The sequence below is a fragment of the Propithecus coquereli genome, unplaced genomic scaffold (genome assembly GCF_000956105.1).
Source record: "Propithecus coquereli isolate 6110/MARCELLA unplaced genomic scaffold, Pcoq_1.0 Scaffold5, whole genome shotgun sequence".
Classification (NCBI taxonomy): Eukaryota; Metazoa; Chordata; class Mammalia; order Primates; family Indriidae; genus Propithecus; species Propithecus coquereli.
Genome location: NW_012150840.1, coordinates 16,656,537 through 16,676,615, shown reverse-complemented (window position 1 = coordinate 16,676,615; position 20,079 = coordinate 16,656,537). Strand labels below are relative to the sequence as shown.

Here is a 20,079-nt window from a genome sequence, read left to right as displayed (position 1 = left end):
GGGGCGCGCGACTCAGCTGCTTGCTCTGGGGTCCTGGCAGATCTGGCCTCCTTCCCCTCCCTGCAGTGCTGGGGAAGTGACTCTCAGGGCTCCTGTGACCCTCCTTCTCTGCCTTCTCCTCAGGTTCTGTTCCCCCCGGTAAGCTTAGGCTGTGGGAAATGTGAGCTGGGAAGGGGCAGGTCTTGCTAGAAACTTCTCCCCTGGTCCTAAACCCTATCAAGGCTAAAAGCTGCATAAGGAAAGGAGAAACTATGGCACCTGAAGGGGGGGGATGAATTATTTCAAATAATGATTCTGCCACATGTGCAGAGAGGGCTTGGCGTTCGCCTCCACCTTCGTGAAGCCAAGAGAAGCCCAAGGGCTGGTGACTTGGTTCCTCCCTCCTACCAGTGCTCCAAAGTGGGGGTCCCTGGACATGGGCCTTCCCTCATCCCCCAAACTTTCCCAGCTTTCCACCACTCACCCCAAACAACGGCCAGGTGAATGTGCTTGTTCACTCCGCAGGCGTTTACTGGGCACCCTCGATGAGCGAGGGCTACCGAGGCACAGCGGACAGTCCCTGCCCTGGTGCACGCACAGTGGTGGTGGGTGAGGCTCCCTCCACCCACCTGGTCAGTGTACACTGTTCTAGGCTATTCCTTTTCCTCTTTTGCTAAGCTCTTCCTGTCTCCCCAGTTTCCCAAAGGATTTTAGAATGAAATGCAGAAGGGTAGACTCCCATAATGGATCAGGAAGCCTTTATTTCAGCTGCTCCATTTTTCAGGTGGAACTGCTCAGGCTCACGCTCATGCGTCCAGGGCTAGATGCCAGGTCTCTCAGTCTCCCGTCCTGGGCTCCCTCCATGTGACCCCTTGGCATTTGTTTCTAGAGGCCCCTGCCCTCATTCCCTCAGCTCTGTCCCCCCTCACTCCCTCCCGTCTAGGAAATGTCCCCTGGACACAGGTTACAACCACTATGACGACTGCTCTTGGGCACCGACCTGCTCCCCGATGCTCTTCTCCCGCTGCCCAGCAACCCCATTACATTCCCAATTTATCTGCGCACCGCTTAATGAGACCACAACACCATGTCCCCTGGTGGTCACTAAAACCAGAAGGTGCCCCTTGGTGAAGGGCCCACCCACCAGCACCCCAGAACACCCAGAATCAAGCCGGATTTTATTTGCTCGTGCGCAGCCCTGGCCTTGCATTTGTCCATTGAGGTTTGGCCACCTTTCGGTCTCCTCCATGGCACCGTCCAACTTGCCAGGACTTCTCTTGTCGAGACTTCTTTCCAGACCAGACTAGCAGCTATGTCTTCGGCATATTCAAGAAACTGGTTTGAAAGGTAAGAGAATAATGCTGAGGGCAGCTTCATGGCCAATTGGCGAGAAAGTTAAGACAGGCTCAAATCCAAGCGAGACCCTTTGCAAACCCATCTCTTATCTTGGCAGCGGGTTGAACGCGGGTAAGTTCAGAGCTGGCACAGGGATGCTGTAGAGCGCTGGTTTACATGGTTGGCGAGGGCTCGGCAGAGTTAAATTTTAGAATGTGACACCCTCTGACCCAGCAATTGCTGGGTCCACTCCACCAAACCTATTTTGAGAAACACTATATACTGTGTACAAGGATGTTTACGACAGTGTTGTTTGTAGTAGCAAAATATTGCAAATAGCTTAAATGTCCATAAAATGAGTTTAAGTTTTGAGATTCTTGTGCTATGAAATATTATGAGGCATTTAAAAAGATTGAGAGGGGTTTAAACGTGCCAACATGGAAAGGTCACCAAGACGTACTGTTAGGATAAAGCGTGTTCAGGACAAAGCAAGATAGTCCTATTCTATTAGTGATAAGAAACTGTGTGTGTGTAAAACAGATAATAAACCCATATGAACTGTGCGCCTACCTACTGTGTCCCAGGCAGTGTTCCAAATATCTTACAGGCACGAACTCACTCAGTCCTCAAAACTCCTGTGCTGCAGGTACTGTTATTAGCTCCATAATACAGATGAGGAAGCTGAGGCACAGAGAGACCAGATAACTTGCCCAGGCTTCCACAGGAGTGGAGCTGGGATGGGAACCCATGTGGTTGGCCCTAGAAACAGTGTTTTTAGCTATTATTTCTTTCCCCAACACACGTGCCTGTGCAGGAACACACACACGATGACGAGGACACGGAGAAGGCGTGGAAATGTGTGCCTGCCATTGTTTGGGAGAGCCCTTCGGGGAGGCGGAGGGAACTGTGGGGGGAGATAAAAAAGGACCTTCATTCTCTCCTTGCTGTACTTCTGTGGATTTAGAACTTTTACGACTGGATATTATTTGTAACAAAACATAACAATAGAAAAGATTCACGCAACAGTATAAAGTACCACTCTGCTCCTCAGCCAGCACTAACAGAGAGGCAGTGTGCAATCTGACAGGCAACTGAGGTGGCCCCAAGAGCCCCCCAACTCAGGTCCTGAGACTGGGCAGCCAGCTCCAGTTCTGCCTCTCGACCGCCCGCCACGTGGCCTTATTTCTGTGCACCCCTGGAGAGTATGCCGGGCTTGGAACCTGGTCTGGAGGCTCTGCCACTGCACTTGCTGCCAGCTTCCCAAGAACAAGTGGTGCCACTTTCGGGCAGGCAGCGGACAGGGCAGAGGCTGCTGAGCTGGACAGAGTAGAGGGAGGGGGCCCAGCAGGGGGCCCAGTGGGAGGTGCAGCGGGTGGCGGGGAGATAGGGGGTGGGGGGAGGAGGGGGCAGCGCATTCCTGAGCCGTCCTTGAGGCCCCCTTGCTGGATGACAGCCTCACTGCTGAGTGACGCCCCATGGGCCAGCTCCTTCCGTGCATTTCCCCACTTAATCCTCCCAATACCCTCTAGGCTGCTGCGGTTCTCACCCCACTTGAAGATGAGGGCGACTGAGAGCCCCGCACACAGCCCGCCCTTGTTAAGCAGAGCAGGGTTTGCGGCTGGGCCAGGCTGCCCTTCCTGTTTGTGTTATTGGAGGAAGGTGCGTGGGGCAGGGCCGGACAGGGGCCTCCTCCACTGGGGCTCCTTAAGGACACAGGCCAGGCTTAAGGCCACAGGGACCATGCCTGGTGGGGCCAGTGACAGCAGGTCTGGAACCACAGGGGCTGGGTCAGGGCCAGAGCTGCCCCTTCCCCGCTGTGAGGCCCGAGGGGCTTTGCCTCACTTCTCTGAAGCTCAGTTTCATTGCTTACTCAGTGGGGGTGGAGGGGTGTTGCTATCCCACACCAGGAGGACTCAGTAGGTGCCTGTTTGGTGATGGGAGAGGATCTGGCACATGGCAGGGTCTCACCAGGGGTTGGTCACAGCTGTCACTATCATCACGGACCTTCCCTGTCTCTGAGGAATCCAGCCCACATCACTCTTTGAGCTTCGTACGGCAGAGTTGACCAACCTGTGGTTCGCCACACGCCACACCGGGGGCCCCAGTACTTGGGGCTCCGTCCCTCTGCTCTCTCTGTCTCTCTGCCACACCAGACTTGCTGAAACATCACTGCCCCACCTGAGTGATGCCTCCTCTTTAGGGTACAAGGGCGCCTGGAGCACACCCCCACTGCTCCGCTCGCCCTGAGAGGGCTGACTGTGTGCTCCTGGTGTCGCCTCCCACAGGGCTGTGAGTGCTGGGCTGCAGCTCCTTCTGCCGGCATGCACTGTGTGGCCCAGCAGCCAGCAGTACGTGGCAGGGGCTCAAGCTTTGCTAAACAAATGACTTGAAGATGAGAAGGAGGGTGAATCCTGTGGCCTGGCCCTGTGGTGCAGGGAAAAGGCAGCCAGCTGCTGCACGGTGGGAGAGGCCCTCACTAAGCAAATGCAGACGGGGCGGGGTGCTCACATCCACCCAGCCAGGGCCCCCCGTAGAGCGCTGGGGATGGCCGTTGGGCAGGGCTGACCTGAAGTTCACCATGCCTGTCTTCTCATCCAGCCTCTTTATCAGCTCCCCGAGTTGGTACTGGTTCAGAGGGACCTTGTTTTGCTGAGGATGTAGATGGAACATGTGCGGTTAATAGAGCTCTATGTTCACCCCCTCTCCAGACACCCCTCCACCCCTCCATTCTCTCTCTCTCACTCTCTCTCTCTCTCTCTCTCTCTCTCTCTCACTCTCACTCACACACACACACACACACACACACACACACACACACACACATCACATAATGCCCTACTCCTCTTGGGACCGTGCATGGCAACTGAGAGCGAGCTCAGAGGAAATTGAACTCACAACATGGAGGGGTGGAAGAAGCCCCCTGCCTGTGGGTCACTGACTGGACCCCAGAGGGCCTCCCTTTTCTGGGTAGCAGTAGGGGGCTGGAGGTCAGGGTCAGGTGAAGGGGGTGGCCCTGGGGTGGACAGAGCTCTCCTCTGCAGCTGCTGAGTCCTGGCCAGCCCTCCTCACCATGGGCCTGGGCCCCCAGCATGTCCTCTCCCGGGTCCTGTTCTTGCAGGGCCCAGTTCCCTCCTAGGAAGCTGTGATGCTGGATGCCTTCGAGAATGCATTTCAGGGGGCCTTTCGCACCTTTATTACATGGGGGCGAGGGGAATGAGGGATTTCAGGCAAGAGGATATGGCCAAAGGTGGAAATATTGGGGCTGCGGCATGTGATCTTCTCTCACTCTCTTTTTATCTGCCCAATAGCCAAACACAGTGGGGGAAAGACCTCAAGATAGAGCATCTGCCTTTGGGAGGCATCTTGGGTCATCAGTGGCTTTGAGCCATGCAGCACAGAGAATGACTCCAGCAAGGGTTGAGGGAGGTCTCGGGTTCCTCTCTGGGTCCAGATAAATGAGGTGAGTGTCCCACAGCCAAACCCAGGAAGCTTTCCAACGTGCTTGCGCACTCTCTCTGTCGCACACGCACAGTGCCTGTGGCCACCAGGAATCGGCATACCTGTACCATAGCTTTCCGGAACTCGCCCACATGCATCTTCATTGTCCCGGCGGGGTTCAAGCTCTTGAGGAAGTCCACCACCGTGATTTTTTGCTGGTCTGCATAGCTCTGAAAGAAGGACCAGGTGCAAACACTTGTCCTTACAGCAATGACCACAACTCCCCCTCCCCTCCTCGAAGGCAGCCCCAGCTCCCAGGCCCAGAAAGGCTGAGAACAGGGAAGACAGACACAAGGACCTGTGATGGTTCCTGTGTGTTCGCCCAGGTTCTCGCAGCTCCACCCCACCGAGTGGAAGCTCCGTCCATTCCCAGGGTGGAAGGGCTGAAGTCAATGCTGCTAAGGTGCCACAGCATCCAGGGGACAGGGCTGGGGGTCACATCCACATGTGTGATTTGGGTTTGCGATGACCTCTGTTAAGACAAGTATCGATGGTGCACTGAGGCTGGTGGGTGGGATGTTGTTAGCTCAGAGATGAAAGTTAAATCACAGCCACACAGTGTGATGGTTGGACAGGCTCTAGGCCTTCCCCGGATTCTCACTGCTCCACACAGATGCTCACATGGAGACAAGCTTTGTTAGAATATATTTAAAAACAATATTTCATTGTTTTCATTTAAAAAATACAGTCGTCCTTCAGCATCCACAGGGCATCCGTTCCAGACCCCCATCAATACCAAAACCCAAGGATGCTCAGGTTCTGCAGTCGGCTCTGCGAACCCACGGACACAAAAACGTGGGCCCTGGGGCTTCGGTGGGCCCTCTGTACTCATGGGTTTTGCATCCCGTGAATACTGTATTTTCCATCCACATGTGGCTGCGTATGTGGAACCTGTGGATATGGAAGGCCGACTGGACTCATTGAAAAAAATCCTTGCGTAAGTAGACCTGCGCAGTTCAAACCCATGTTTTTCAAGAGTCAGCTGCATTACCTACTCACCTTGTAAGGCAATTTTAGATTAGCAGAAGAAAGTAAAAAGTAACACATAAGTAAAATGTCACCATCCAGAGGTAACATCTTGGCATGTATCCTTTTATCTATCCATCTATCCATCTAGCTATCTGTCCATTAATATCTATGTAACATCTGTCTGTCTAACTCTAACCTCTACCTATCATCTTTCTACTACAGCTACTGTTTTATAAAATGCACTGTACTAACCCACTGTGAACACCTTTTCAATGTCATTAAAATATTCTCTTGGGTCCTTTTTAAAAAATCATCTTTTGTTTCTCTTCCTCTCCCACTTTCAAAAGCCCCTTGACAGGGTCTTGCTGTACTGCTAGGTTTGCCATAGACCCTGTGGTCAGCACCTCGACCAGAATCAGGGCCTGTCACTCGGTGGTGGGTGCTATTGACAAGGCCCAACACAGCCCCTGCCCTGGGGGAGCAGTTCACAGTGTCCCGATGAAAGGGGAAAGCCGAGGCTACGGGAGCACGTGGCGAGGCCACTTACTCTCGACTAGGGAATCTGAGAAGGGGTCTCCAAGGAAGTGGCACTTGAGTAGAGACCTGGAGCACGAGAAGGAACAAGCGGACACAGAGGGCAAGGAGAAGCGTGTTCGAGGTAGAAGGAGCTGCAGGTGCACAGGCCTGGAGTTACGAGAGAACTGATGCAAAGAGGAGCGGGGAGAAAGCCAGGGGGCCTGAAATGGGCAGCAGGGCTGGGTGGCAGCCACTTTCCCACCTGCACTTCCTTGGCTCTGCCAATGCTACCACCTTCTTTGCCCCTTGGGCTTGAACTTTTGGGTTATCTCTGGGTCTATCTTATCACCACAGGCCTTTCTTCTCCCAACACACACACACACACACACACACACACACACACACACACACATACACGCACACATGTGCACGCACACACCCCATACCTGACCATTCCCCAAGTCCTGCAGATACTTCCATAATGAGATCTCTTGCATGTGTCCTTTATTTCCATTGTCATTCTCAGCCAAGTCACCATTCCATATCTAGAATACTACAATGGTGTCCCCACTTGTTTTCCCACTCTTGTCTCTACCCCCTTCAGTTCCTTCCACTCCGCACTGTCAGGAAAGTCATGCCTTGGTCCTGCTGGGTTCGCATCACATCCGCTGCTCAGCAGCTCTCGCTCGCTCCGTCCTCCCAGTGAAATCACACCCGAGCTCTGGGCCTAGAATCTGAGGACTGCCACATCCGTCCCACTTCCTTCACCAGCTTTGGCTTTAAGGCTTCTCTATGAGGCTGGAGCCACGTGGTTCTGTTCACGTCCCCTACACAGGCTGTGTGCCATCCCACCTCAGAGGTTCTACCAGCAGGACCCTCTTCCCAGAACTCCCTGCCAGGCCCTGCGGCTCACCTGAAAGCTCTGCTCTCTTCGAGGCGCTTCCCCAACACGTCGGCCGGGAAGTCCTCCTTTTCTCTTCGCCCAGTCCTACTGGGATCTCCAGCTTGCGTTCTCATTCTATTTGCTGCCTTCCTCACTTATTTATCATGGCACTTTCTGCGAGTCATTTCTGAATCTATCCCGTATTTCCAACCAGATCGTTTACCCCCTGAGAGGAAGGACTATGTTTTACAGCGCGCGTCCTGTTTGGTTTCTACTCCAAGGTTCTTTCTCCATAGCTGCTTTAAAACAAGGGGTGGGGTCCCCACTTTGCATTAAGCAACTCCATTCCTGTTTGCTGGAGCACTCTGCTCCCCTTGCAAAACAGATATGCCCTTGGTGATTCCATCCAAAGTCATATGACTCATAAAAATACTTGATACCCCTTTGCCTTCTAGAACTTTCCACACCACATTACTGTTCATGCAAGAGCTCTTTTATTTAGTCCTGGAAACTGAGGCACAGAGCAGACCTGCCAGGGGCAAGAAACAGCCCTCGGGATGCACATCATGCAGAACCTGCATTTGCACCAAATCGCCCTGTTCCTGCTTCCCCAGACAGCAACTGGTCTGCAGCCAGCTGCAGGCTCCTCGTTCCCACCAGTGGGCGAGAGGCCAGGTCACTGCTCTGGGCAATGGGGACTAGAAGAGCAATAACGTCCCTCTGAGTTCTAATAGTCACTGATTTTATATTTCCACCATTACATCTGCCTCCTGTGATTGCCAGAGATAATCTAAGAAAAGGTGAGCCAGGTCTGAGTTACCACTAGAAATAAAGGACTCAAGTGTCCCTTTTTAGCTGAAGCCACAAAATAGCCATCCTGACCACAGGGATGTCCTGGCATCCTCACCTGCTGTCAGAAAGAACCTGTGTTTATTGGGTGCTTATTATACACCAGGCATTCTTCTAAGCACTGCATGCACATTACATAATTTAATCTTCCAAGCAATCCTACTGCGGTGGGCACCACCGTTATGCCCATTCTACGGGTGGGGACACTGAGGCACAGAGAGCCTCGGTGACTTGCCCTTGGCCATATATTAGCAGGTGGAGGAGCCTGGGCAGGTGTGTCCATCCTGTGCCAAACGCCTCCCACTCCAGCCAGATCTCAGCCCTTGCCCTGTCTCTGGGAGTTGGGAAGCACTGCTGGGGAATCCAGTATCTGCAGGGGATACTCCACGTCTGCAGGGCGAGGGACATTCCTTGGCAGAGGGGCTTGTACACTTTGGGTGGAGCCAAAGGCCAGCTTTCTCTAGGGCTCCCTGGAGGGCTGGGAGGAAGGCAGGAGCTCACCTGGATCAGTTTCATGGGGTTTGTCCACAGGAAGACGGTTTTCTTGACAGAGAGGCCTGGCACTGCCTTGTACACCACGTTCAGCTGCGGGTGAACAGCATATACCCCATCCAGTGTTTTTGTGAACTGCTCAGTCACCAGCACGTTCTGTGACAGGAAGAGAAGGGACCCATCATGACGAGGGCACCACCACTGTGCCATCTCCCTGCCCAGCCAGTGGGTCCTCTCCCTTCCATCTGAGCCAAAGCTGGGAGGTTTTGTCTTTTCCTGTTTGTTCTGCAGTGCTACTCCTAGACTGGGATAGTTCCGGTGTTTTAGAGCTTGTGATTTGACTTGTAAGTTTCTTACATAATTTTGATCAGATGTTTCATTGAGTGCTGGTGGCCTGTCACCTGCTGCCAGCTCAGCTCTGTTCTCTCTTTTTTTCTCTTTTTTCCCTGCTGTGCTCCTGTGCAGACAGCTCTGTTCTCAGATGGTGTGTGTAAGTGCCCTTTTGTTTTGAGTCAGACTCTCACCTGTGGCTGGGGCTAGAGTGCCGTGGTGTCAGCCTAGCTCACAGCAATCTCAAACTCCTGGGCTCAAGTGATCCTCTTGCCTCAGCCTCCCAAGTAGCTGGGACTACAGGTGGTCACCATATTCCCAGCTATTTTTTTCTATTTTTAGTAGAGATGGAATCTCGCTCTTGCTCAGGCTGGTCTTGAGCTCCTGACCTCAAGTGATTCTCCTGCATGCCTAGGCCTCCCAAAGTGTTAGGATTACAGGCATGAGCCACCACACCCATCCACGAGACTGGTCCTTAAACAAATACCCTAAATGTCCATATCTACATGAGTGTTGTTCTTCAGAGCAGGTGCCCTGGAACAGGGTCCCTTATTCTAACAAGTGACTCAAAATGAATTGAGAACCTCCCTTTCTGGAAGTACCCGCAGAGCTGGTTTATAGCAGCAGTCCCCAACCTTTTTGGCACCAGGGACCGGTTTCATGGAAGACAGTTTTTCCATGGACAGGGAGAGCAGGGCAGCGGAGCTCTGCGGCCCAGTTGGGGACCACAGGTTTATAGGACATAGGAGAAAATGTGTTCTGTGAAATGGTGTTTGATCAAACCTGACCTCCACCAGTTTGATCAACCTGCTTCATTCCTCAGATGTGGTTCTGAGTACCTTTTGCCTTTTCAAAGAATTAAACCCAGGCTGAAGGGCTAAAGACTTTGTAGATATTCTAGAGAAAGTTCTAGAAGCATCTACAAAGGAGGAATTCCAACACTGTTTAAAGTTATGGCAGCATGGCTGACAAAAGGGAAGGAAAAGGCTAACTCAGACTGATGTGTCCTGGCAGGCTGGTTAAGTGCCAACGTGGTCACAGCTCACAGATTTCTGTGCCATCCAGGGCCTCATTAGCACCATTTCTAATGTTCCCTCAAACACACCAAGGCAGAGCCTGGGTCCACACCCTCCAACCTGTACTGTGGGAGGGAAAACAAATGCCAACAAAATCTGAACTTGTAGCTGAGGCTCGGAGGCAGGGCGAGGGTCGGGGGGTGGGCAGGGCAGCGTCCTGGGGTGCACGGTCAGAACCGCAGCATGACGGTGGGGAAGGGGCTTCTGGGGAGGCAGACCCAAGAGCACCGAGGGACCTAGGGCAGGAAGGAAGGGGTGAAGGAACAAAGTGGAAAGAAAAGCAGCTATATTTTTATAATGTCTTAAAATCTGTGGCAAATAGAAATTCGAATTTTACTAATTCTTCACTTCTAAGGAGCTTGGGTTTAAATATTCAAAATATTGTCACTGATATAATTGCAAACTGTTAAAATAGTCTTACAAAACATCCTATTTGTGTGGCATTAAACATGTAAAAGGACTTTAACATCGTATCTTTATAGAACTCTAGAGTAGGAGGCAGAAGCCCTGGGTTTACTGCTTGCTGTGTTTCCCACTTGCTGTGGATCCTGGGCAAATGACCTAACCTCTCTGTTTCAGTTTCCTTATATGTAAAATGGGAAAATGAGGAAAAGTGCTTGTTTTGGGTTGAATTTTGCTCCCTTCCCTCAAAAGATGCTGAAGTTCTAAGCCCCAGGACCAGTGAATGTGAATTTGTTTGGAAATAGGGTCTTTGTAGATGACCAAATTAAAATGAGGTCTGTAGGGTGGGTGCTAATCCGATTCGACCATGTCCTTATTAACAGGGGGCATTTGGATAGAGACAGGGAGATGCCATGGGAAGGTGGAGGCAGAGATTGGGGTGATGCTTCTACAAGCAAAGTGGCACCAAAGATGGCCTGCAAACCACCAGAGGTGCAGAGAGAGGTCTGGAACAAATTCTCCCTCACAGCCCTCAGAAGAAACTAAGCCTGCCAGCACTTCGATCTTGGACTTCCAGCCTCCAGAACGTGAGCCAATACATTTCTGTTGCTTAAGCCACCCAGTTTGTGGTACTTTGTCACAGCAGCTCTAGGAAATGAATATAGTACTTTACCTACTTTCTAGAGTATGATCAAATGAGCTAGCACATATAAAATCACTTCGGGGAAAAAAGAGTATAAAATGGTAGACAAGGGTAGGCTATTGCTATTACCAGCCACCACCTCCATGCCGATTCGGGCAAGAGTACCTGGCAGGAGGCTTTCCTCCTTCATCAAGAGATTTCCACCCACCAATACTACTCTGAGTACAATAGGTCAAGTCATGAAATGAAATACAAGTTTACATATGTTTTAATATCCAGATTCCAAAAATCCCATGACCCTGAAACCATTCTGGGATCCAGGGCCATTCATTAGCAAGGCTGATGGTAAAGTCTGTTTTGGGATCCTCCTGCCTTTCTTTTTGGTGTTTCCTTATCTCTACTCTCAGATGTTCACGGCCTGGGTTTCTAGGATCTGGTAAATTGTTTCACTCTGAGATGTTACTGACTGAACGGCTACTCCTACTGGAAGGATCCCCACAGAGGGCAGAGCTGTACCCAAAGGAGTGACCATTTCCCGGAGCATTTGTGTGAGGGCCTGTAAGGGACAGAGCTGTGGGCCCTGCCAACACAGAGTGGGAAGGGTCACCGCTCGCACCCTGGTGCAAGCAACCAGCATTTGATCACTTACGGAAATGTCAAGCTCTTCCATACTGGACTTGGGGTTCCTCTTGATGGCCAGGATAAGTAAAAGAGCCCCATCCATACTGATAGGATTCAGGAAAAGCTATAGAGGGAGGGGCAAGACAAGAGGAGGCTGAGTTGGGGGCTGGAGAGGCTGGCTTAGAGCATGGCGTCCAGTTCTCATCAAATCACAACCTCTGTCTTCCTCCAAGACTTTTCTTTCAGTACTTGTCTGCCTGCCCATCTGTCTGTCTACCCCTCCAACCATCTTACTGCTCATTCATTCATCCATCCATCCATCCATCCATCCGTCCACCTGTCCATCTCACTGCTTATCCATGCATCTGTCCATCTCTCCAACACATATTTATTAGAGGCCTACCATATGCCAGCCACTGGGCTAAGCACTGAGGAATGCACAAGAAGACATGACAAATTTTCTGCCCTCGGGTAGCTTGATACTTTAGCCACAAGAGACAGGCAAACAAGCCAACAGCATCAGAAATGTGATGATCTCAATGACAGAGGTACACCCGGGTACTGCAGGAGCAAGGAGAGGAGTATGCAGCACGGGGGAGGGACGATGAGCTAAGTCTTGCAGGACTAATGAGAATTAGTCAGGTCTGAAGAAGGGGGAGCAGAACCAGATGAAGGAGTGAGCTTCACCAAAGACGAGAAGGTTAGGTGCAAAGGCGCAGAGATGTGAAACAGCACATGGTGTTCGTGAGCTGGTTCAGAGAGATGAGGCCACAGAGCTGAGATGGGCCACATCACGGAGGACCTTGTGGGCCTAGCTAAGGAATTAGGACATTATCCCAGTGGTGCTGGCAGCCACTGAAGCATGGATAGAGGTTAACAGCAGGAACATGGAGCATTGATTCCCTGAGCACTGTGTGCCTATCATCTATGGCTGCTCTGAGGACTCAACATATCAATTCAGGCAAAGAATTAAAAAGAGACTGGGTGTGGTGGCTCACACCTGTAATCCTAGCACTCTGGGAGGCTGAGGCGGGAGGATTGCTTGAGGTCAGGGGTTCGAGACCAGCCTGAGTAAGAGTGAGACCCTGTCTCTACTAAAAATAGAGAGAAACTAGCCAGGCAACTAAAAATGGAAAAAATTAGCCGGTCATGGTGGCACACGCCTGTAGTTCTGGCTACTTGGGAAGCTGAGGCAGGAGGATCAGTTGAGTCCGGGAGTTTGAGGTTGCTGTGAGCAATGATGACACCACTGCACTCTGAGCCAGGTGACAGAGTGAGAACCTGTCTTAAAAAAAAAAAAAAGAGTGCCTGGTACATGGCAAGCAGTCAATGAACATTAGTTATCATTATTGAAGGCTTTCAGCGGGGTGGCTTCATTGAGCACCCACTATGCGCCAGCTGTGTCCCAGGCTCTGACGTACTCCAGTGCGAAAATACAGAGTCGGGCCCTGCCCTCATGGAGATCAGCATCTAGAATACTTTGCTAGATTCACTTCCCGAATTCCGAGGAATTCCTTATTTTTCCAAGATTAGGGGCAGGGCTTCTGGGGCTGGCTGTGGAGAACAATAGATAATTCCTGTGGCAAAGTTGATGTGGTCTCCACCTGTGACCAAGCTTGTCTTAAACTTTTCTCTTTCGCTTCTAAAACATTTTTAAAAATTCAAATTTATTTGTTACACATGGTCATTGTGGAAAAATTAGAAGACAGGTAAAAAATGCTTTAGGTTTTTCTTCTACCCCACTAACCAGAGGCAACTCCTGTTGCCATTTTGCTAAGGCAACTTCTTTTTTTATTTTATTTTTTTTTTGAGGCAGGGTCTCACTCTGTTACCCAGGCTATAGTGCAATGACATGATCCTAGCTCCTGGCAACCTCAAACTTCTGGGCTCAAGCGATCCTCTTGCCTCAGCCTCCTGAGTAGCTGGGACTACAGGCGTGCGCCACCACATCCGGCTAATTTTTTCTATTTTTAGTAGAGAAGGGGTCTCACTCTTGCTCAGGCTAGTCTCATACTCCTGACCTCAAGCAATTCTCCTGCCTCTGCCTCCCAAAGTGCTAGGATCACAGGCATGAGCACGAACCAGCTGGTAACTTCTTAGTTTTTTAAAAATTCAGATTTTCAGAACTGTCCTTGGCCTCATTGGTCACCGAGGCTGAATCATCCTCAGCCTGGGGCGGTCTCTCTTCCCTGAGTTATGTCTCATCCCACTCCACCCCGGCTGGGACTTCCAGCTCTCCTGGTCACCAGATGGCCTGTCTGGTCTGGTCTGTGGTCACCATGCTCCTTCTGCCAGCCAGGAGCTGGTGTCCTCTTGTCCCTTCTCGTCTCCCCTCGGATGCCAGGCTCATCCTCACTGTTTCCTCCCTCCCATTCTCTCCCACCAGGACTCCCGCATCTGTGGTCCCCTCAACCACCCTCATGTCTTGAGGGAGTTACAGTTGCCACGGAAAGCCAGACAGAGCCAGCTTCCCTCTGCCTCTTGCTACTTGTGTGGCCTGAGCCAGCCATAATGCCTCAGTTCTCTCATCGGACAAGTGGAGCCAACAGAGCCCACTTTGTCAGTCGGGCTGTGATAATGAGCATCTGACAAGGGACCTGGCTCATGGCAGGAGCCCCAGGAAGGGGAAGGATTAATAGAAGTCCTCATCTTTCATCTGTTTCCCAATTGCCCAGTGGCGTCTGCATCTACAGGCAGATTCATTTAAAAAGAAATATGTAATCATTCATTCATTGAATAAGTATTCACTGGGCATCGGCCATGCACCCAGCACTGCGCTAAGTGTGAGAGGTGTCAAAATGGGCAAAGCCAAACAGTCTTTGTTCTCATGGGGTTTTCACACTAGTGGGGGTGACAGACCATCAGAGAGCCACTCAAGGGACAGTGTGATCAGATAGGGCAGCAAGTTCTGCGGGAAGGAGTACGCAGGGTTCTGGGAGCAGCTACCCTAGACAGAGGATCCAGTAGGGCTCTCTGAGGAGCCACTGCTGGAAGCAGGTGCAGGGGACCAGTGGACGGAGCGCAGCAGGCCAGACGCTGGAAGGAGGAAAGGAGCGGAGGGAAGCCCGTGGCCTTGGGTGGAGAGGGCAAGGGAGAGCATGGGGCAATGGAGGCTGGAGGGCTGGAGAACTGGGCTTGAGCAGCAGGAAGCCACTGGGGCTGACTAGAGAGAGAGGACACTGGGGACAGGGGGGAGGGGAATGGAAGTCAGATTTGCATCCAAAAAGTATGTTCTGGCTGCGATGTGGACAGGAGCCTGAAGGAGCCCCAGATGGAGGGAAGGAAGACCTGTTAGGAGATGCTTGCAGTACACCAGGGAGAGCCCAGGGTGACACTGGGTTTACAGCAGAGAGAAGGTCAAGAATACATGCATATATGACATAAAGAGAGCCGTCTCCAGCGATTCTCTCCGGGAATACGCAGCCCATCACCCTGCAGCCCCCACCCCGCCACACACACACTGACACACGCACACACTGACACACACACACTGACACACACACATGCATACACACACGGACACATACGCACAGAATGGCCCCTTCCAGCTCAGGCAAAGACTACCTTCAGGACTTTGAGGTTTTCGTTGTACTCCAGTCCTCTGCTGATCTCGGAGGCTCCCTCGTTGCTGATGTCGTTGCAGCTGACGTCTAGGTAGGTCAGGGAGCTGTTGAGTCTGAGGACCTCCCCGAGGGCCAGGGCCCCCTCGTTCCCAAAGCCATTCATGGAGAGATCCAGCTTCTTCAGGGTCACATTAGACTCCAGGAGAGGGGAGAACAGCACCCAGCATCAAGGCTGCCTGGGACTCATTTAGCCCAAGGGACCCTGATTCCTGTCCCCTGCTGGCACCCAGGCTGGGCACTTGGTGGTCCCCGGGATCATCCAGAGCCCTCCCAGCTGGGCTCAGAGCCTCAAATTCTCTTGAGACTCACTCCCTTTGGGCTCTGGTCATTCCCTATCCCCAATTAAACTGCTCTCTTGAAGTGTCCCCAAAGATGTCATCCCAGGCCTCAGCAGGTAGGATTTATACTAAGGAATAACATGCATCCAGGAATTGTGGGAGAGAGACCAACACATGGAAAGCATTTGATGAGAGCTCAGTATGCCCTTGTCAGAGGTGCCCACGAGGAAGTGGTTCATGATGGCAGGACAGGACGGGAGACCCTGGCTGTCCTCACCCAGGCTCAGCACACCACTCCCAGAGAGCACCTTACCCGGAGACCATTGCACAAGGCCACAGCTCCCCGTACGTGGAAGTGATTCCAGCTCAGATCCAGCGACTGGAGCCCTACATTGATGCCTGGGAGAGGGAGGGAGTCAGCTTGGCATCCCCCACATCCCAGAAAACCCATTCTCAGAGTTAACATACCTCCGCGGCACTGGGGATAAAGATCACTCCACGGTCATGCAAAGAAAAACCCTCAGATAATGATTTTTTTCAGTTATTCATTTAAGCACAAAATCATAAGACAATTCCCAATGCTGGCAAAGAGGTAGTGAAATAATCCTACTCATATATTGCGGGTGCCAAATCAATTGGTATAATCTATCCAGCAAATATCATCTGATCGCAGGCATTTTCCAATTAAAAAGCGTCTACCCTATCACACACCTCTGGGACTCTACCTAAGGAAACAGTACTGGATACGGGAAGAGGTAGGTGCCTGTAGTCGTTTCTGTCTGGTGGAATATTGTGCGCTAAAACAGATGGAGTTAGCTGGAAAACACCTTCAGGGCCCGTGTTTACATAGGAAGGCTGGGATGGACATGGCGTATCAAGTCGCATGCTTTTTCATGGAGTGCCACGGGAGCAGTGGTGACTTCAGAATTTCTCTCCAGGAGAGCCTTAGGGACACAATCAGCTGGAAGTAAGGAGGCATCAGGCTTGTTGAGAAGCTGGGTTTGCATAAAAATCACACTTTTTTTGATTTAAAGATGCTTTTCCTTATATGGTCCATAAGGTTGGGAAAACATCCTACTTAAACGCGTTATTATTGTTATTTTATTTGGGGAGGGCATTTATGCCGAGGATGCCATCAGATGGAGAGGCTGAAGTCCTCCTGAACCATTACTGAATGGTCCCTTCTGGGCCCAAGAAAAATACCTCATTTTATGTTATTTCTTATGGATGATGCACTGTGTACCGATCATGCTTCTCTGCGTCAACCACCAGACTGTATTTTGGGTAAAGCACACAACATCTTATATAATTTTGAGAACACACTCTCTCCTGCCTTCATTCTCCCTCCCCTCTCTCCCTTGCTCTCTTCTTACCCTCATTTCCTCTTCTCTGCCAATTCCCTCATTTGAGTTATACCTCGCACACCTACGTCTCTGAAACGGCCACACAATTTGGATTTAATTCTGATCTCACCACTTCCTAGCTGTGTGACCTTAGGCAGGTTACTTATCCTTCTTTTATTCGTTTCCTTATCTGTAAAATGAAGATCTTTGCCCAGGGATGAGCATTTAGGTTGTTCCTATTTTTATCTTTTATAACAGCACTCCAATAACCTCCTCACACCTCTCTCTGTGTATGTGTGAGAGCTTCTCCGAGACGATCCCCCTTTATGGGAGGGAATCGCCACATCACAGAATATACACATTTTCAATTTTACTAGGTAACGTCAAGTTGTTCTCCAAAGTGCCTCTGCCTAACAGCTTATGAATATTCTCATTTCTCCCTACTGTCCCCTTTGATATTCTCTGACTTTAAACTTTTACAGTTTTGGTAGCTGACAAGGGGAATCCTTTTGTTGTTTTATTTTTCATTATTTCTCTAATCAGTAAAGAGATTGGGCATTTGGTTTCTTTCTTTTGCTATCCATATGCCTTGACCATTGTTCTGCTGGGGTCTTTATCATTGTCTAACTGACTATAGGAGCTTTTAGCAATATTCTGGATGCTATTATTTCTACAAATGCTGCAAATATCTATTCCCTGTCTGTTGCTTGTCTTTTAAGGTTGTTCGTAGTTTTTGTTTATATCATATGCATGTTTCAAATGTATTGTCAAATGTAGGGATTGTTTTTGTTACCGTTTATGCTTACCGTGCTGTAGTTGATAACCCTTAACCTCCCTGAGGTCAGCAAGTTATTTCTCTATGTGTTCTTATCATTGTAAAGTTTTACTTCCCACATCCAGATGTTTGCTTCATTTTGAATGTATTTCGGGCATGGTTTACATTACTTTTATAATGGGATCGTGTGAAAGTAATTTTAAAAAGGGAGCTTCAGCTCTGACAGGTGACCCTCCCCCAGCCCCTGCCCTCCGTGGAGACCTACTCAGCATCTGACCCAGGTGCTCTCCTCCTGCATCAGAGAATTGGTTGTGGCTGAGATCCAGCTCCTTAATTCGGTAATTGGTCTAGAGAAACCACAGAAAGAGAGGTTATTTTTGTCTTCTGATCCCAAGTATCTCACTTATCTCAGGGTAGTATGCTGGGGGACTCCCATGTACCAAAAATTAGGTGAAGACAATTTCTTCGTCATTTTTGTTTAATCGTTGATGGCCGCTGGGAGAACTTAGTGCCATCCAAATAGCTCTACCACTTACTGCAGCTTTTGCTGGGGTTGGCTAAACACTCCCCAGCTCCCTAAACCACGCAAGTGGCTCACTTCACTGTGCCCGTAGCAGCCCCTGGGTTGCCCAGATCTCCCAGGGACGTGTCCCACGTGGCTCGGCTGCGGCCCCAGCATCTTACCGACAGGGCTTGGCTGAGCAGCTCTGCGGCTTCTTCCTTGAGGTTGTTTCCTGTAGTGAGAATGGTGGGTCAGGCCATGGCTCTCCTCACTCTCCCCCATCCTAGCCTGCCAGTTCTCTTCCCTTTGGAACAACCAGACATAGAAAAGGTAGCAAGTACTTAAAGCAAATACTTTGTGGACACAAGAAAACAAGGCAACTATTTGCCATCTCCTTTAATGTTCCCTTCTCTCTCTGCCATGCAGTTCCAGGAGCTGGTACATCACACCCTGTGCATGCAATGGCAGCACCAACCCCTAGCCTAGTTCCTAAAGTCTGTAACCTTATAGAAATGTTAATCCAAGTCTAAGCAGCAGGGCTAGGACTAGAGTGAGGAGGGAGACACTTGCTGTGGGTGCAAATTTAAGGAATGCCCCAAAAAACTCATTAATCAAGAAGAATAATGTCTTAATACAATATTTTTAAAAAATCAAAATTAATGCAAAGTCATCTACGTTGAACAAAGTTTTAGAATTTTAAATAAAGACAGAATCTGCCCCTGCATTTGCATGACTAGACCTTATCACCTCAGCCTATTCTATCCCTGTTAGATCCTGTTTTTATTTCAAATTTTGATATTTGGTTCATCGTGGATGCCCTTACATTAATTTTGCTTTTTAAAATATTGCATTATGATATTATTTACTTGATTACTGAGTTTTTTGGTACCCCTTACGTTTTGTGATCAAGGCAAGTGCCTCGCTCACCTAACCCTAGTCCTGGCCCTGCCAAGCAGTGTAAAGTGTTGGTGATTTCTGGGAAATACATGACACAGAGCCTTATCCCCAAATTTTCTCCTTTGAACCCTTAATAATCTTTGTATCCCTAGTACCTAAATAGTGCTTGGCATGTGACAGGTGCTTAATAAATGCTTACTGAGTGAATGAATGAATGAATAAATGAATGCATTTACTGAAACACAAACACTTGTTTGGCCACATCTGTTAGTAGTACATTAAAATGAGATAATAAGTTAGCCAATGCATAAAATTATTATTCAAATTATTGTGTTCACATCAGTGGCTACTTACAGTGCAGAGATGGCTGTAAAAGAATCATTTGGGAAGCTTGAAAAAATATAGACTCTCAGATTCCTCCCCCTAAAGATTTCGATTCAGCAGTCTGGGATAGGGATGGGTAATTTGTATTTTTACAAAGAGCTTTCTGTATTATGTTAACCTTATGTTAGGGTCTTAGCAAATGCAACCAGAAAAATCATTAGGAGCTATAAATATTGGAAAAAAAGAGACAAAACTCCCATTATTCACAGATATGATCACCTATCTAAATAATCCAAGAAAATTAACAAAATATTAGAACTAATAAGATAATTCAATGAAGCGACTGGATATAGGATCAATGTACAAAAATTAATAGCTTTCAGACACACCAGTAATAACCAATTAGAAAATGTGATAGAAAAAACATTCTGTTTTACACATAAAATGAAATAACAAAAGATGTAGAAATAAACTTAATATGAAATATGCAAGACTTATAATAATAAATGACTCTAAGACTTTATGGAAGAATATAAAAAAGACCTGAAGACATAGAGAGATAAACTATGTTCTTAAATGAGAGGACTCAATATTGTGACTATGCCAATTCTTTCCTAAATTAATCTAGAATATTAAGTGGAACCCCAACCAAAATCCCAACAGGTTTTTTTAAAATGGAACTTGAGAAAATGATTCTAAAATTCACCTGAAGGAGAAACTGCACAAGAATAGCCAAGATTATAA

At 49.4% G+C, this 20,079-nt stretch overlaps 1 protein-coding gene across 1 annotated transcript in view; it reads right to left on the bottom strand.

Moving 5' to 3' along the window:
• Nucleotides 1-1,156: 1,156 nt before the first annotated feature.
• Nucleotides 1,157-20,079, bottom strand: part of LRRC74A (leucine rich repeat containing 74A) — a 31,151-nt gene continuing 12,228 nt past the window's right edge. Inside the window, exons 6-14 of the mRNA XM_012656148.1 lie at nt 18,297-18,346; nt 17,878-17,959; nt 15,808-15,893; nt 15,158-15,352; nt 11,622-11,717; nt 8,531-8,677; nt 4,875-4,982; nt 3,881-3,963; nt 1,157-1,314 (exon numbers count right to left, since the gene is read on the bottom strand). Coding sequence (XP_012511602.1) covers nt 1,290-1,314; nt 3,881-3,963; nt 4,875-4,982; nt 8,531-8,677; nt 11,622-11,717; nt 15,158-15,352; nt 15,808-15,893; nt 17,878-17,959; nt 18,297-18,346 — 872 coding nt within the window. The 3' untranslated portion in view covers nt 1,157-1,289. The remainder of the gene's footprint in view (nt 1,315-3,880; nt 3,964-4,874; nt 4,983-8,530; nt 8,678-11,621; nt 11,718-15,157; nt 15,353-15,807; nt 15,894-17,877; nt 17,960-18,296; nt 18,347-20,079) is intronic.